At 35.6% G+C, this 14635-nt stretch overlaps 1 protein-coding gene across 1 annotated transcript; it reads left to right on the top strand.

Annotated features, from left to right (window-relative positions):
* The first annotated feature begins 8036 nt into the window (after window positions 1-8036).
* LOC130749269 (gibberellin 2-beta-dioxygenase 1-like) lies at window positions 8037-10192 on the top strand. Its single transcript, XM_057602598.1, has 3 exons — window positions 8037-8561; window positions 8663-9008; window positions 9702-10192. The coding sequence occupies exons 1-3, from the start codon at window positions 8173-8175 to the stop codon at window positions 9954-9956; spliced, it is 990 nt and encodes a 329-aa protein (XP_057458581.1). The 5' UTR covers window positions 8037-8172; the 3' UTR covers window positions 9957-10192.
* The last annotated feature ends 4443 nt before the right edge of the window (window positions 10193-14635 follow it).

Raw genomic sequence — 14635 nt, 5'->3', positions numbered from 1 at the left:
CATCAAATTAAATAATTAAAAATAAAATTAATTGATACGAATAATTTGAACATATTGATAAAAAACTTAGATGTTGAATGATCGTTGTTAAAAAATTTGTGATATGCTTTAATGGAAGTTTATGTTTTGTAATTTAATTTTTAAGTATGTCAAGTTATGCGATGTATCTTATGAGTAATATGCTTTTATATTAGAATTTTGAAAATAAATTATGACCTTTAAATTTAAATACAAATGATCATGATTAAAAAATAATAATGGTATATGATCACTTAAAAATATAATGTCAACTTTTAAGAAGTTGTCATTCACTATTCGATCTAATGGTTTATTCTGATCATCACATCATAGTTGGTTTTTTTAAGCAAGTAGTCATGAGTTCAACCTTTAGATGGTACATATATTTGAAGAAGGATTTGTTGGAAAAGAATATGATCTCCAAACTTTTTTTTTGAAATAGATCTCCAAACTTAAATGTCATTAATTAGTTTCTTTTATTTTTAGTTTTTAATTTCACCAGAGTTTGAATCCTGACTCTTCTATCCTTCATTCCTTAAACCCTTATGTTTTCTAACTCTTACCACTTGAGCTAACATTAATTCCGGCTATCCGGTAATGGGATCATATTCTTTATAAAATTTGTCTTCACTAGAAGATTTAAAAGTTGTATTTTGGTCCTTCAAGCATTCACTTTTTAGAAAGGAATTCAACCATCCATTAAAAGTTTAAAACATGTAAGCGAGAGGCCAATTGGGAGAGGGCATGAAAAAAAATATTTCGAACTTCCAATTAGCATTTAATTTGTATGCTAAACGTCACCGCATATATATAGAAAACCTTCAATATATATGGATTTGGACAAGAAGGAATATAGTTTCTTGGGTGAACATGCAAGGGAATATAGCTAATGATTCCAGGAATGGAGATTAATACAGCAATATTGTCCTTCCTTTTTAATTACTACGAGTAGAATGTTCAAATGCATGGTATATGGTTGTGGCTCAAGTTCTTTGGTGCTAAAGCATGCATGCTAGTTGATCCTCATAGTACTATGATTTAGGATTCATGTTTATCTCAAGTTTCCAGGAAAAGATTCCATAACCATTCTACTTTGGATGAGAAACCAAGCTACAGTTTGAGCAGAAAAGAAAAAAAAACTACAAGAAACCGGAACCTTTTCAATTTTAATATCTTGAACTTTTTTTTTCCGGAATAAGACTTGGAGGTTCTCGTCAGTCTCTGCGGCGAAGCACAACCTAAAGTAGCCTTAGGTGCACGACGAAGTTGTTGGACCACGACATGGGGGGAGGGTACCTGTAGAACACTCTAACACTTAAGTAACAGAGAGAGTTTGAAAGAAAGAAGTATCTCATGGGGGTTCTTCCACCACTGGTTCCCCCTTCAAACCAGAAGACTCAAAATGTGGGTTCTCGTGATCTGTCTGCAATGAAAGATTTTCAGGTTGAAGTGCTTACTGCCCTTCTGCTCTCATGACCTCTAAGAGGGCGAGAGATTCCTCTCAGGTGTCTCCACAGAAGAAGGCTAAAGGTTCAGACACCAAAGCTACCCAATTGGAAGATTTGATGGAATGGGACCCTAACTTCCTGCAAAACATTGCTAACTTCGATATTGGCTCTCATGGTCCATCCGCAATGGAAGATTTTCAGGTTGAAGTGCTTATTGCCCTTCTGCTTTCATGGCCTCTAAGAGGGCGAGGGATTCCTCTCAGGTGTCTCCACGGAAGAAGGCTAAAGGTTCTGACACCAAAGCTACCCAATTGGAAGATTTGAAGGAATGGGACCCTAACTTCCTGCAAAGCATTGCTAACTTCGATACCATAGACTAGCTTTTCTCGAAAAGTCCTAACTTCGAGATCCCACAAGATCTTGATCTGACCTCAACCTTGAACCAAGTAGCAGAATACGCTCTAACGACTGTTATGACTTCCCGCCTTATACATCAAAGGGTGCTCCTGCAATTTGAGCAAGACCTTTATGGAAAAAGCTTCTAAGAACCTTCATCATACTGAAGATATAAAGAAGCTTAGCTTTAAACATGATGATTTTGAGGAGGGAAATAAAATTTTGATCTCAGAGATTCAAAGTAAACGTTATGAGGTAATTCCCTTTAAATCTTTCATTGATGAGTTCAGAGACAAGCGTTCTAAGGCCCAGGAAGAAGTCAAAACTCTATCAAAGGTCCATAAGGAACATGACGTCAAATTATCTTGTCTTAAACAAGAACGAGATTCCCAATCTCAGGGGCTCTCCAAACTCTCCTCCGAGAATGATGAAGTCTGCTTTCTCTCCTACAATCCGAGAAGTAGAAAAACATGAAGCTTCAAACATGAAAGCAATTGTTTGTTCTTATAATGAGAATATTCGCAATTAGTAATCATTTTTAGTTATGCTTTTTCCATTCATTGTTTGACATTTTTCCTTTCAAATGGAGTTAGATGCATCTTTTTCCAAGTTTTGGATTGGAATACTTTTTTGTTATAATCCAAAACATTTAGGTGTGTTCCTAGTAGATTAAAGTATTTGAAATTGAAAATGAAAGGTTTGTACCTTATAGACTTCAAATGTGTTTCTCCAATCAAACGCTAATTTTACTCAGTTAATAGGTTGCGTTCCTTAAATGGATTGCTTCTTTCTTTCTTTGTCGAGACAGATAGACTACATTCCTTGAATGAATTTCTTGCTTTTCGCTCAATGTAATGCATTCTTTAAGCATATATCTTATGTGTAGTCTTTGAGACGAAAAGAATGAATTGAAACGATTGCTTGCTTTTCTCTAGATGAACTGCATTTCTTGAATGGATCACTTATGTTTAATCTTTGCCGAGACAGATAGTCTGCATTCTTTGAATGGATTTCTTATATTTTCTATTCCATCTTGGGAGTGTATTACTTAAATGGATAGCTTCTATTCCATCTTTGCCGAGACAGATAGCCTGCATTCTTTGAATAGGTTTGCTTGCTTTTCAACTGGTGGATTACATTCCTTGAATGGATCACTTATGCTCAGTCTTCACCGAGACTGATAGAATGAATTCCTTGAATAGATTTACCATAGTGTGTATTCCTTTTGGGGAATGAATTCCTTAAATGTATCAGTTATGTCCAATCTTCGCCTAGACGAAAACACTACATTCCTTGAATGAGATTGTTTGCTTTTCGCTTTGTCGGTTGTGTTCCTCGAATGTATTGCTTATGCTCTGTCTTGACTAAGAAATAAATACTGCATTCCTAAATGGATTTTTTATTACGTCTATCTTGCTCGAGATTGTGTTCCTTAAATTGATCGCTTATGCTTTGTCTTCACTGAGACAAAGAGACTGCATTTCTTGAGTGGATTGTCTTGTTTACGTTGGTGGACTAGGTTTCTTAAATCGTCACTTATGTCCAGTCTTTTCAAGACGTAAAGTCCGCATTCCTTGAATTGATTGCTTATCACATTTATTCTGCCCGCATGATGGGTCATGTTGCTTCAATGGATCTCTTGTGCCTATACAGTTTTATCTGCAAATGCAATAAAGAGACATAGGAAACTTCCGGTAATTTCTTATCAGTTTTATTGAATTTAAATTTTCAGAGTAGAAATTCAAATAAATAGTATGAAAAATCATTCTTAGAGGAAGCGATATTTTAAGAAGTTCATGAAAAATCAAAGACCGTACAGAATGACGTGGGAAAACTCCATAAAGAGGGTTCAAGAGTGAGCTAAGAAGCAAGATGACCAACATATTTTCTAGGATATTCCAATCTTGAACCAAGCGTGTTTCAACTCTATGTCCTTCATTAGACTATATTTTCTCCAGCGAAAATGATCTCTTTGCCATCAACCGCTTGTATCATCATCAAGACTCCATTCCGACTTCTGAAGCTCAGCCAACGATTTCAGGTTGAAATGATAACCTCTGAGCTATGTTGGTTAGGCTGACCTAAAACATGGATCTCTTCTAATGTTGACGCGGAGTAGTTTCATCCTCATAATCCATCGCTCGCACTTGGAATTCAATCAAGATGGTAGGAGGCTTCCTTATCATGGATGCATGGAAAAATTGCATGTAGGACCGCATCGGGCACCAATTCAATAATTTACATCATTCCTAGGCCAGGAAATACCATGACTTCCTTATGAAAGCGTTGTAAGAAGTCACTCAAAGCTTCACCCGTCTTATACTTAATTCCTTCATCGATGTTGTTTCATCAATGCACGTTTCTTCGGCGCATGTTCGGAATTTGTTTGTTTTCCTTTATTTCGTCCACATTGAAGATGCCGCAAGGGATTTGAACTAGCTTAGAGTGTCTTTTTTCAATGTGGAAAAGAAAACTCTACAAACCAAAGAATCTACTCCATCCTAACCCATGATTCCCATAGCCTCCATATGTCCAACAAAGGAATTCACATGCTTGTTTAGGATCAGTATTCCACGAAATAAATCGACGTCTACTTTCTTGAGTAATCCTGGCGGTATTTCCAAGGCTTGAATTTCTCCAGTGAAAGGCACATAAAGGATTTATGTCTATCTTCCCCATTGCGAAGGATAAGCTATTTCTTGTAAATCCTTTTGCTCCAATGGAGCATATAGCGAATTCTTCAAATGAAGAAGAAAGAGTTCATCCTCGTAGTCTAAATTTTGTTCACATTCCCAATAGATTACACCAAATGTTCTTCCTAGAGTAAGACTTGGAGGTTCTTTGTCTCTGCGAAGGAGCACGATCTAGAATGATCTCAAGTGCACGGTGGAGCTACTGGACCCCTACATGGGGGGTACATGTAAAAAATACTCCAACGCTAAAGTCAGTGAGAGAGAAATGCGAGGATCTCAAAGTCTTAAAATAACTTAAAGATATGCTTGAATAGCATGTTAAGTAAATGAAGAATACATTTGTATTTATACGCTTCGGAACGTTGTCGTCATCTCTGCATGGCCAAGGGAAGCCTTTATAAAGGTACTTCCGAGTGCAAGGTTGGATTTGGCTGTCTTGCTTAAGTGTTATATCTTGGCGATCATGCAGTCACTCATACACTAGCTGAGACGGGATATTCCTTCACTAAGTCATCTAGTCTGCCCTTATTGTATTTTCTCATGTGCAAGTTCTTTAGGTCAACTCAGATGCTATTAAGTCTTTTAGCCTAGTGCGACCAGAACACACCTAAACCAACCCTATTACCCAATTAATTTTTTATATTTAATCATTTCAAATTTTAACACATTTGAATTTATATCAATTTTTTAAGTTTTTATTTTATTTTTTTAGTGTTTTTTTCATCGAAAGATCTTTGATTTATTTACTATTTAATTTTACTATCATATTTTACCAAAAAAAATTTTATGAATTCCAAAAGTGTTAAGAAAAATTAATATTAATTAAAATTTATGGCAAGTACCTATTTAAAACTATAGGGGTTTCAAACCCTTTAGACTTAATTTTTCATGATTTCTTCTATAAAAAATTTATAATTTACAATTTAGTCATTTATACTCTAAATAATGAATAAAAAGATTACAAACTCTCACATTTTAAAAAGGTTCCGGACTAACGCTCAAAATTAATATCCACATTTGAAGTCCAAATATCATTATATAACAATAAAGAATATTTTTTTTCTTATAATAACATTATATTTAAATTTTATAAAACTTTTATAATATATATCCTTCTCATACCTTTGGCTACTCATCCTTCTACCTTTAGCTACTCCTCTTTCTTTTCTCGGTGACAAATCTCTAGCTCTCTCAACTCAGTTCATTGATGCTCTGCTCTGTGTTTTCTTCCCCTTTCGTCTCTGTTGCGGCGTCGTCATGTCTCCGTTGAGGAGATTCATCCGTGTGACAGTTGATGGTGGTGCGATTACGATGAAGGTGTGCCGACGTTGGAGATTTGGTGAGAGGAGTGCAACCGGGGTCGCTCTAGTTGTGCTCCTTGGCCCTTCTCCACTAGAGTTGTGGCTTTCTATGGTTGGCATTTTCTTCTCCTTCCTCAACTCCGGCTTCTCGCTTCTTAGGCCGATAGTCCTTGTTCATCTGCGTTCGTTCCCTCGGCGTTTGCTTCACTCTTTGCTCAGATATGAGGGTATGGCTGGTGGGTTTTTCAGGTGGTTTTGGTTCAGGTTTTATTCTACGGACGCTGCTTTCAGACGGGATTATGGGTGTTCGAGGAGCAATGTTGTAGTGTGAGTTGGTTGATGGCGGCTGCGGTGCGCTGTTTGGTTTCGTTCCTGACGCCGCTTCTCATCTCTAAGTGAAGGGTGTTGAGGCTACAATCCCCTTCCGGCCTCAATGTCTTTTCTTGGTGGCTGCTGCTGTAGGAATAGTGTTGATCTGTTGTCTGTGTGGGCGTTGTTGTTTGTTGTTTTTTTGTCTAATTTCTTGTCTTTTTCTAGGTTTTTTTAGTTCCTTGTTTATGTTCTGTATTGGATTGTGTCTCAGCTCTTTGGCGCTTTGGTGGATTTTGGTTATCAGGTCTTTTGTTTTCTCGGTCGGGCTAGGTCTTTGTATAGTAGGTGTTGTGCGGTTTGATAGGATTTAGTCTTATCGATGTTTTTCGACTTTCAAATGAGGGTCTTTCCCGGTTGTACAGACGTAGGGGTTTTGGTTTGGCGTTAAAGCATCTTGTGAGGGTTTTTAAAGGTCTTTGGGAGGTTATTACTAAAGTGGCTTGGCTTTTACCATATTTTTGTTGACTAGGTTAGTGTACCCATGTTGAGAGGGGTTGTTTCTCAACTTTATGTATATATAATGTGTGTGTGTATATATATATATATATGAGTGTATCAAGTGAGAGCAATGTTTATTGTGAGAGATGAGAGCATCAAATCGTGACCATACATTATAAATGGATGATTGAGATTTAATGTCATTAAATGATCATGTGACTTTTTTAAAAAGTCATGTATGACTTTATGTTTTAATCTTGACCATTCATATTAAATTTAATGGTCACGATTTGATACTCTCATAAATATTGAGTAAAATCGCCCTAGTCTTAGCTGGTCTAAATATTTTCAAATGTATCATGAGCTAAAAATTTCTATGACATATGTCAAATATTAGTAGACCATCTAGGATAAGTTGATTTTACTCAAGTAAATCTTTGGTGATTTACATGATCGAAGAACTTAATTATGAATGATTTTAAAGAAAAAATAAACCAACCAAAAATTTATGTAATGATGTGTGGACATACACATTTCATCAACCACCATTTTAAACACAGTTTTGTGGTGAGTTTTAATCGACACTAACGTTTGCACCGGTTAAAGACCGTCACTAAAGTTAATGTATGTTAGATGTCGAGTGAAAAGTGAATATTTGTATATCAACACTCAATTAAATATATAGTCTCGATATTTGAACCCTTGGGATTCGCAACATACTCGTTTAGTGGCGGTTTAACCACCACCGCAACTAAGCAAGAATATTAAAGAAAAATGTTTAACTGAGGTTTTAAAACCCTCAGAAAGTAAATGTGTAATATTTGTGGCGGTACAAGCAAGGGTTTGGAACAATCAATTTTTTTTTCTCATTTTTAATATACTTTGCAGATTGTTCAAACATCATCAGAATCTGCATGATGCGTTGATTAGATGACTGGTACTCTAGGGGGTTAAGAAAAAAATTTCCTAAAATATAATCTGTGTGCCAAACTAACCCAATATGTGAACTAACCAAACATGTTAACAGCACTAAACATAATGAACATCTATCAAAGGAATCTCAACGATGTGACTATTTCCTTTCAACGTGATAAATATGTCACGTTCATCTTAGTGGGATGAATCTCAAGTAAATACTGCTTAGGTAGGTGATGACTGGACTGCTACTTCAGCAGGATTGTGACACCCATTTTTAAGGTAATTCAAAATGGAAAAACCAAATAAATGAATAAAGAGAGAAATAAAAAACTCACCAATTTCATAAAATATTGTTACTTGTAAATTTCAAAATGAATCATCCTAGTTTCGCCTTTTCTTCCTTCCCTTTGCCCCACCAATTTTTAGTTATAAATAGCCAAGAACTCAACCGTTTTCTCACAAGCCTTATCAACTCTTCTCTTCTCTATCTTTCTTTTTTCCATTCACTCCCTAAAACCCCTTCAAGATTTTCTTTCTTCTCTCACCGTCTTTCTTCCATTAACCCAAAAACAGACCAATAGAGAAAAAATGGTGCTGTTGTCCAAACAAGCAACAGAACAATACTCCTATGTGAAGAACTGCATGGCTACACCATGTTCTTTTACAATCCCTGTGGTGGACCTATCCAAACCTGATGCAAAGAGCATCATAGTGAAGGCTTGTGAGGAGTTTGGATTCTTCAAAGTCATCAACCATGGAGTTTCCATGGAAGCTATATCCCAGTTGGAATCTGAAGCCTTAAACTTTTTCTCTATGCCAGTCACTGAAAAAGAGAAAACAGGGCTTGCAAATCCATTTGGTTATGGTAACAAGCGTATTGGACACAACGGTGATGTTGGTTGGGTTGAATACCTTCTTCTCAAAACCAACCAAGAAGTCAATGTCCCAGTTCATAGCCAAAACCCAGAGAAATTCAGGTACCCAATATGGAAAATAATCAAACTTAAACATAAAAAAAGTTATGCTCAAAAGTGCTGATTTATATATATATATAATATATATTTTTTTGCTATTGTAGGTGTGTGTTAGATGATTACTTGTGTGCTGTGAGGAACATGGGATGTGAGATTCTAGATTTGATGGCAGAAGGGTTGAAGATTCAACCAAAGAATGTGCTTAGCAAGCTTCTGATGGATAAACAGAGTGACTCTGTTTTCAGGGTGAATCACTACCCTGCTTGCCCTGAAATGGGTTTGGATGGTGAGAACTTGATTGGGTTTGGAGAACACACAGACCCACAAATCATTTCTCTGCTCAGGTCAAACAACACTTCAGGGCTTCAGATTTCTCTCAGAGATGGGAGCTGGATTTCAGTTCCACCTGACTATAGTTCCTTCTTCATCAATGTTGGTGATTCTCTTCAGGTACAAAACAGAGCATACTAGCTAGTTTGTATTTACCAAATTGAAACAATGAGAAAAGAAAATTGATATATTCACATCTAACTCCCTTAACTCTCTTTTTGGTCAACAAAATGCATAAAACTCTTAGAAAAAAGCACATTGAGTTTATGAGCAAACAACATAATTGGATTGAAAATCATATTTTTCTTCAAATTTTAAGTTAATATCTTTTGTATACATTTAAAATGTGGTAGTTCCATACTTTTCTACCTTAATTTGCTGTGTTTTTTTCTTTAATAAGATTTTATAATTTCCAATCTAATGCTTTATATTTTAATACAACAAACTATAAACTGTTTAACAATTTCTTTACCATCTAACTCAAACTAGATATTTCAACACTTTTTGATAATATGTGTGACTGAATTTTGGTTGACTTGTTAATTATCAAGTATACACCTGGTCATTCAACTACCTGACCTTTCAAAAACCCAATGAAAATCTCTAAAAATTAAAAGGAGCAAAAAGTTCTGCTCTCACGTTATGTCGGTATGACGGTATTGTATAATATTATGTTCAAGTGGGGGTGTGTCTAATGATTTTAAATATTATATTCAAGTGGGGTTAATGTGATAATCTTTGTTGGTAACTAGAACACTAACGTGGTTTTTTGATTTTCTCTGTCCCTTGGTTTTGGTCGGTGCATCAACATAGGTTATGACTAATGGGCGGTTCCGGAGTGTGAAACACAGGGTTTTGGCAAATGGGTTCCAATCGAGGCTATCAATGATTTACTTTGGTGGCCCACCACTGAGTGAGAAAATAGCACCATTGCCTTCTCTCATGAAAGGAGGAAAAGAAGAGAGCTTGTATAAGGAGTTTACATGGTTTGAGTACAAGAATTCAAGTTACGGTTCAAGATTAGCTGACAACAGGCTTGGACACTTCGAGAGAATTGCAGCCTCATAAAGGATTGATATTATGGGGGCACTTGTCAATACAAATATGGGGGGATACATTGTATACTATAAATGGCTTCTCCTTTTTTTCTATTTTGCTACTTTAAGATTATGTTATCATCAATCAGAATGCGTCATATAAGATAGGGTAGTGTTATTCTCCTTTTTGATCAGATACTCATGTAAGTACTTTTTCCAGTAAAATGACATCTGTTTCTGAGAACAGTGGAGGCTTATTATTTTTTATGATATGAGTTATAATGATCTAATGCAAGGTAGCTTATATACCATATTAGAACGTGTGAGATCTAACTCAACTCAAAAGTTAGTAGGTTGTTTTCAAATTTTAATTTAGTTTGAGGCTTATTCTAGATTGATTACAGTGGAGACCACCCATTTTGAGGCATCAACAGATGTTAATTCCTGCAAGATGTCTAACCCTAACCGTAAGGAGGTGTAATGAGATATGTCACATTAACTAAAAATATAACCAAGATAATCGTTATATAAAAAACGCAATCCTTGGATCACGGGCTAGCTTTTTGGTTCAATTGAGTCTACCAAATTTCTAATATAATTCTTAAGTATTTAGTCAATAGTTTGATTTGTGGCGGAAAGACATATTCTCTTAATGTGATCTCAGAGACTCGAGTAAATTAATCACAAGGATCGTCGGTTCTGGGAATACCTTGGTAATACCAAAAATGAAAGACTAATCATATTAACGGCAGACTATTTGAGTATGGTGGGTGGAGGAAGTGGAAGAAGAACGGAAAAAGAATTTCAAACGAATAAAACTGATGTGAAAATTACACGTAGTCACCTATTTCTTATTAGGATTGTTAAATGTGGGCTAGTGACTAGATATATATAAAAAATATTTCAAAAATACTTTATGACATCATAAGGACTATTTTCAAATAAACAAACTTATTTAGGGACTAAAAACTATGCAAATATTTTATAGGGACCATTTTAAATTATGGTGTATAAGTTAGAGAAAAGAATATATTTAACTATAAAATATATAGAACATGCTAAATGACTGAAAGGTGCTACAAGATGACTGAATTAAATGGTAAATATGTTTGATTCTCCTTAACTAAGATTTCAGGTCCATATTCATTATGGAAAGCTCCACGTTAGGAGAGTCCCACAAGAATGTGAGTCTCCCAAACTTGAATAAGATCTACCGTGGAGATATTTTTATCAAGAAAAAAAAACTTTTAAAAATTTGATATGACATATAATTAAAAAATATATATAATTATCATGACTTTCACTCTATGAAAAGTATACGTTTAGCATGTTTGGATCTATTTATCACTCTTTTAAAGTAATTTCTTATCTCATAGAAGTTACTTCTTATAATTGACAGAATGACTACTAAAATTTACCAGACAGGGGAGCCTATAGGTCGAGAAGTAAGACACTAAGAGATCAAGTGCGAGTCACCTCCACATTATCATGGCCCCCCTCCGCGCGGAAGCATATCCACCCTTGTACCGTCGTTCGCTTCACTGCGTCAACGGAACCCGCCGCCTAGTCACACCGCTAGGAAGACTTTCGACACAAGGAGTCGTGATCATGGCTACATCAACCATCGACTCTGATACCACTTGTTAGGGGAGACGGGGGAGCCCATGGGCCGATGAGCAACACACCAAGAGATATCGACTCCACATCTTAACCCAAAACCTTAAGGCATTAGGTTTATGGGTCACATCTCTTATAAAGTATTCTCCTCACCCAAACTTAACTAATGTGTGACTCCAACTCCGCACTTGAATTCTCAACAATATATACTCTTCATATATTATGTTAACCTTTTTCCTACAAAATGCATTTCCCACAAATGGAGAGCTTGATTTCTTGTATGGTGAGGTAAAAAAAACAAAATTGTTGGGAAAATTTTAGAATAAAAAGCTTAATTTATAACATGATTTGATCTAGGAAGTAGGAAGGAACAATCTCCGAGCTTGAACACTTTCCTTGAGTGTACGGAAAACACAGTAGAGAAACAGCACATGGTGTTGGTCAGAACATCTTGTGGGCTCGTCATAGGGACCATGCTTTGATTTCCCAATCGAGTGGAATTTATCAAAACTATGGGCATTGTAGTGTTAGGCCCAAAACAAAACGCGTAACAAGAGAGGGACATAACACCACCATTCCAAGAGTGATGACATGTTCGATTTCTTGGCAACACAAACACATTTGGCTGGAGAAGAAAGAGAGGTAGATTAGATAGGACCTCATCAACCCCAGTTCTTGGAAAAACCAACCTCTCAATGATAACTGATAAGATTCTATCTCCCTAGCTAGTAGTAGTACACATGAGTTGTGTACGTAGAACATTAACCACCTCAACATATATATTAGGAAGGATAGTCATGATTATTTGGCTTTTGAGACTTTGAACCGTGATTTTGACTCTATTAAATTAAAATATTTATTATTTGATGTTTTGATGGCCAATATTCCACAATTGTTTCTTTTTCATTGATAAGTCCCGCATGCTTTGATATCAATATGTTTGTTGCTCTCATGATAAAGACAACATTCGTTGACGAAGCAATTGTTGATTTATTATCGCAAAATGTCTTTGTCAGACCATTTTGTTGGTGCTGTAACTCACTCAATATTCTATGCAACCTATAAAGAGAAGCAATGCAAAGTAAAAGAGAAAGAAGAGGGAAGAGGAGAGGAAACAGAAATGCGCTTGAGTTTACTTTTGTGAATGATCGGATGATTAAAACTTAAGAGATAAACTACTTATTCAAATTAATATTAATGGGTAGGCTCCTAATCTTAATTACATAAGAAAATAAGGAAGCAAATCAATTTATGAAATAATCTAAATTACCTAAAATAAGATAAGATATTCTAAGAGAGTATCGAGTAATAATATATACACACTTCGCTTTCTCTTTCGTCTTATTTTCACACATTTTTCTTCCTATCTCTCCCTGCATTTTCTGTCACATCACAAATCATATCACTCATTTCTACCTTATCTCATAAGATGGAGATGGAATTGGATGTAAACTAAACATTATTGCTCTAAGATATGATAAAATATTAGAAGATATATTTTTCATGTTCTAACACTCTGCCTTAAATGTAAGCTAATTTAGCTTTTTAACTTGTCCCAAATACCTTTTAAAAAAACATGTAGGCGAGCTCATCCTAGAGAAAAGGAGAAAATATGAGATTATTGCCATTGCAAAAGAAGAAGAGAAAAGAAGAGAGGGAGAAGTAGGCGAGCTCATCCTCATTGAAAAATCGTTGGGGTGCAATCTCTGTGCAGTGGTTCATCGGAGAAAAAATGTGGTCTTAACAGTGGCGGAACTTGAAGGAAAAAATTGAGGGAGCCAATATAATATTTCAATACATAAATTAAAATATATTTTCATAGAAATACATACATATATATTACAAAACAATAAAAATTAATTGAGTTATATAATAATCTTGGAAATATGTCTTTTTATTTTGTTCAATTTTTGGATTCTTGATATTTTTTACTTATAGGTAGCATTTTTTTATTTTTACTTCGGTTACTTATTAAAAATGGGATGGTAGTTGTTTATAATTCTCTCATTTGGAAAAAAAGAATTCTTTTACCATTGATTATATCAATTAGTTAAGAAATATAATTATGTGAAATATAACTCAAAAAATGGGTAAGTGGGAGTTGAACCCCTTACCTCATGCAAATATCAAAAGACACGGACCGCTGGGACGAGGTTTAAATCTACAAATAAAGTGCACTAAAATTTATATATAACATTTCGTAATTGCCATTCATTATATAGGATTTTTCTCAAATTTTGAGGGAGCCATGGCTCCCATATGTCACCACTAAGTTCCGCCCCTGGTGGTCTAGTGTTGTTGTGAGTAGAGGAAGGGAGAAGGACACGTGTGTGATTAACGCATAAAGAGGATGACGATTACTGGTGACCCGACTATCTTTTCCTGGGCTTGTCCTCGAAGGAAACATCATTAGTTGTTAGACTTATGCATGCTCCTTCTGTCTAGGTCTTTTGTTGAGGCTTGTACTCAAGTGGAACGTCATCAGTTGCTATACTCCTACTCGTTTTTTTGAGTCTCACGGGTCTGTGTGACTTGCTTTTTCAGAATGTCACGCGCGGAGGACGACGATGCGTGGGACGACCGCACGCGGAGGCGAGTTGCAGTGCTCGAGCTCACGTGCAGTAGTGGTTGTTTCTGGTGAGTAAATAAGAAACAAAATGAAGTTCCAAATTTTGAGGAACTCATTATTGGAATGTTAATGACACGTGTCCGTGATCGGACCTCCTCTTGATATTCATGTAACGAAACGAGGAAGAAGAAAAAGAGAACAAGAAATATATATGCGTTGGGTTTACATTGTGAACGATTGAATAATTAAAAAGTAAAACACTTATCCATATTTATAGTAATGGATAGACTCTTAATCCTAATTAAATAAGGAAACTAAATCAATTTAGGACATAATCTAAATCACCTAAAATATAAGATGAGATGTTTTAAGATATGATAAAGATATAAATATCTTTTTTATATTCTAACACAACAAAAATGCTTGAGTTGAGTAGCACAGTTTGTTGCCACAATATACTTTGGCTATGTTTGACACGTTTAGCTGATAAGCTAGCTGAAAGCTGAAAAGCTAGCTGATAGCTG

Source organism: Lotus japonicus, chromosome 3 (genome assembly GCF_012489685.1).
Source record: "Lotus japonicus ecotype B-129 chromosome 3, LjGifu_v1.2".
NCBI lineage: Eukaryota > Viridiplantae > Streptophyta > Magnoliopsida > Fabales > Fabaceae > Lotus > Lotus japonicus.
This window is presented reverse-complemented; position numbering and strand designations above follow the sequence as displayed.

Excerpts from the sequence above, each read along its gene's own strand:
- LOC130749269 (XM_057602598.1), top strand. The coding sequence starts at position 8,173 with ATGGTGCTGTTGTCCAAACAAGCAACAGAACAATACTCCTATGTGAAG. Across the intron at positions 8,562-8,662 it reads CAAAACCCAGAGAAATTCAG|GTGTGTGTTAGATGATTACT; the intron begins GTACCCAATATG and ends TTGCTATTGTAG. Across the intron at positions 9,009-9,701 it reads ATGTTGGTGATTCTCTTCAG|GTTATGACTAATGGGCGGTT; the intron begins GTACAAAACAGA and ends GCATCAACATAG.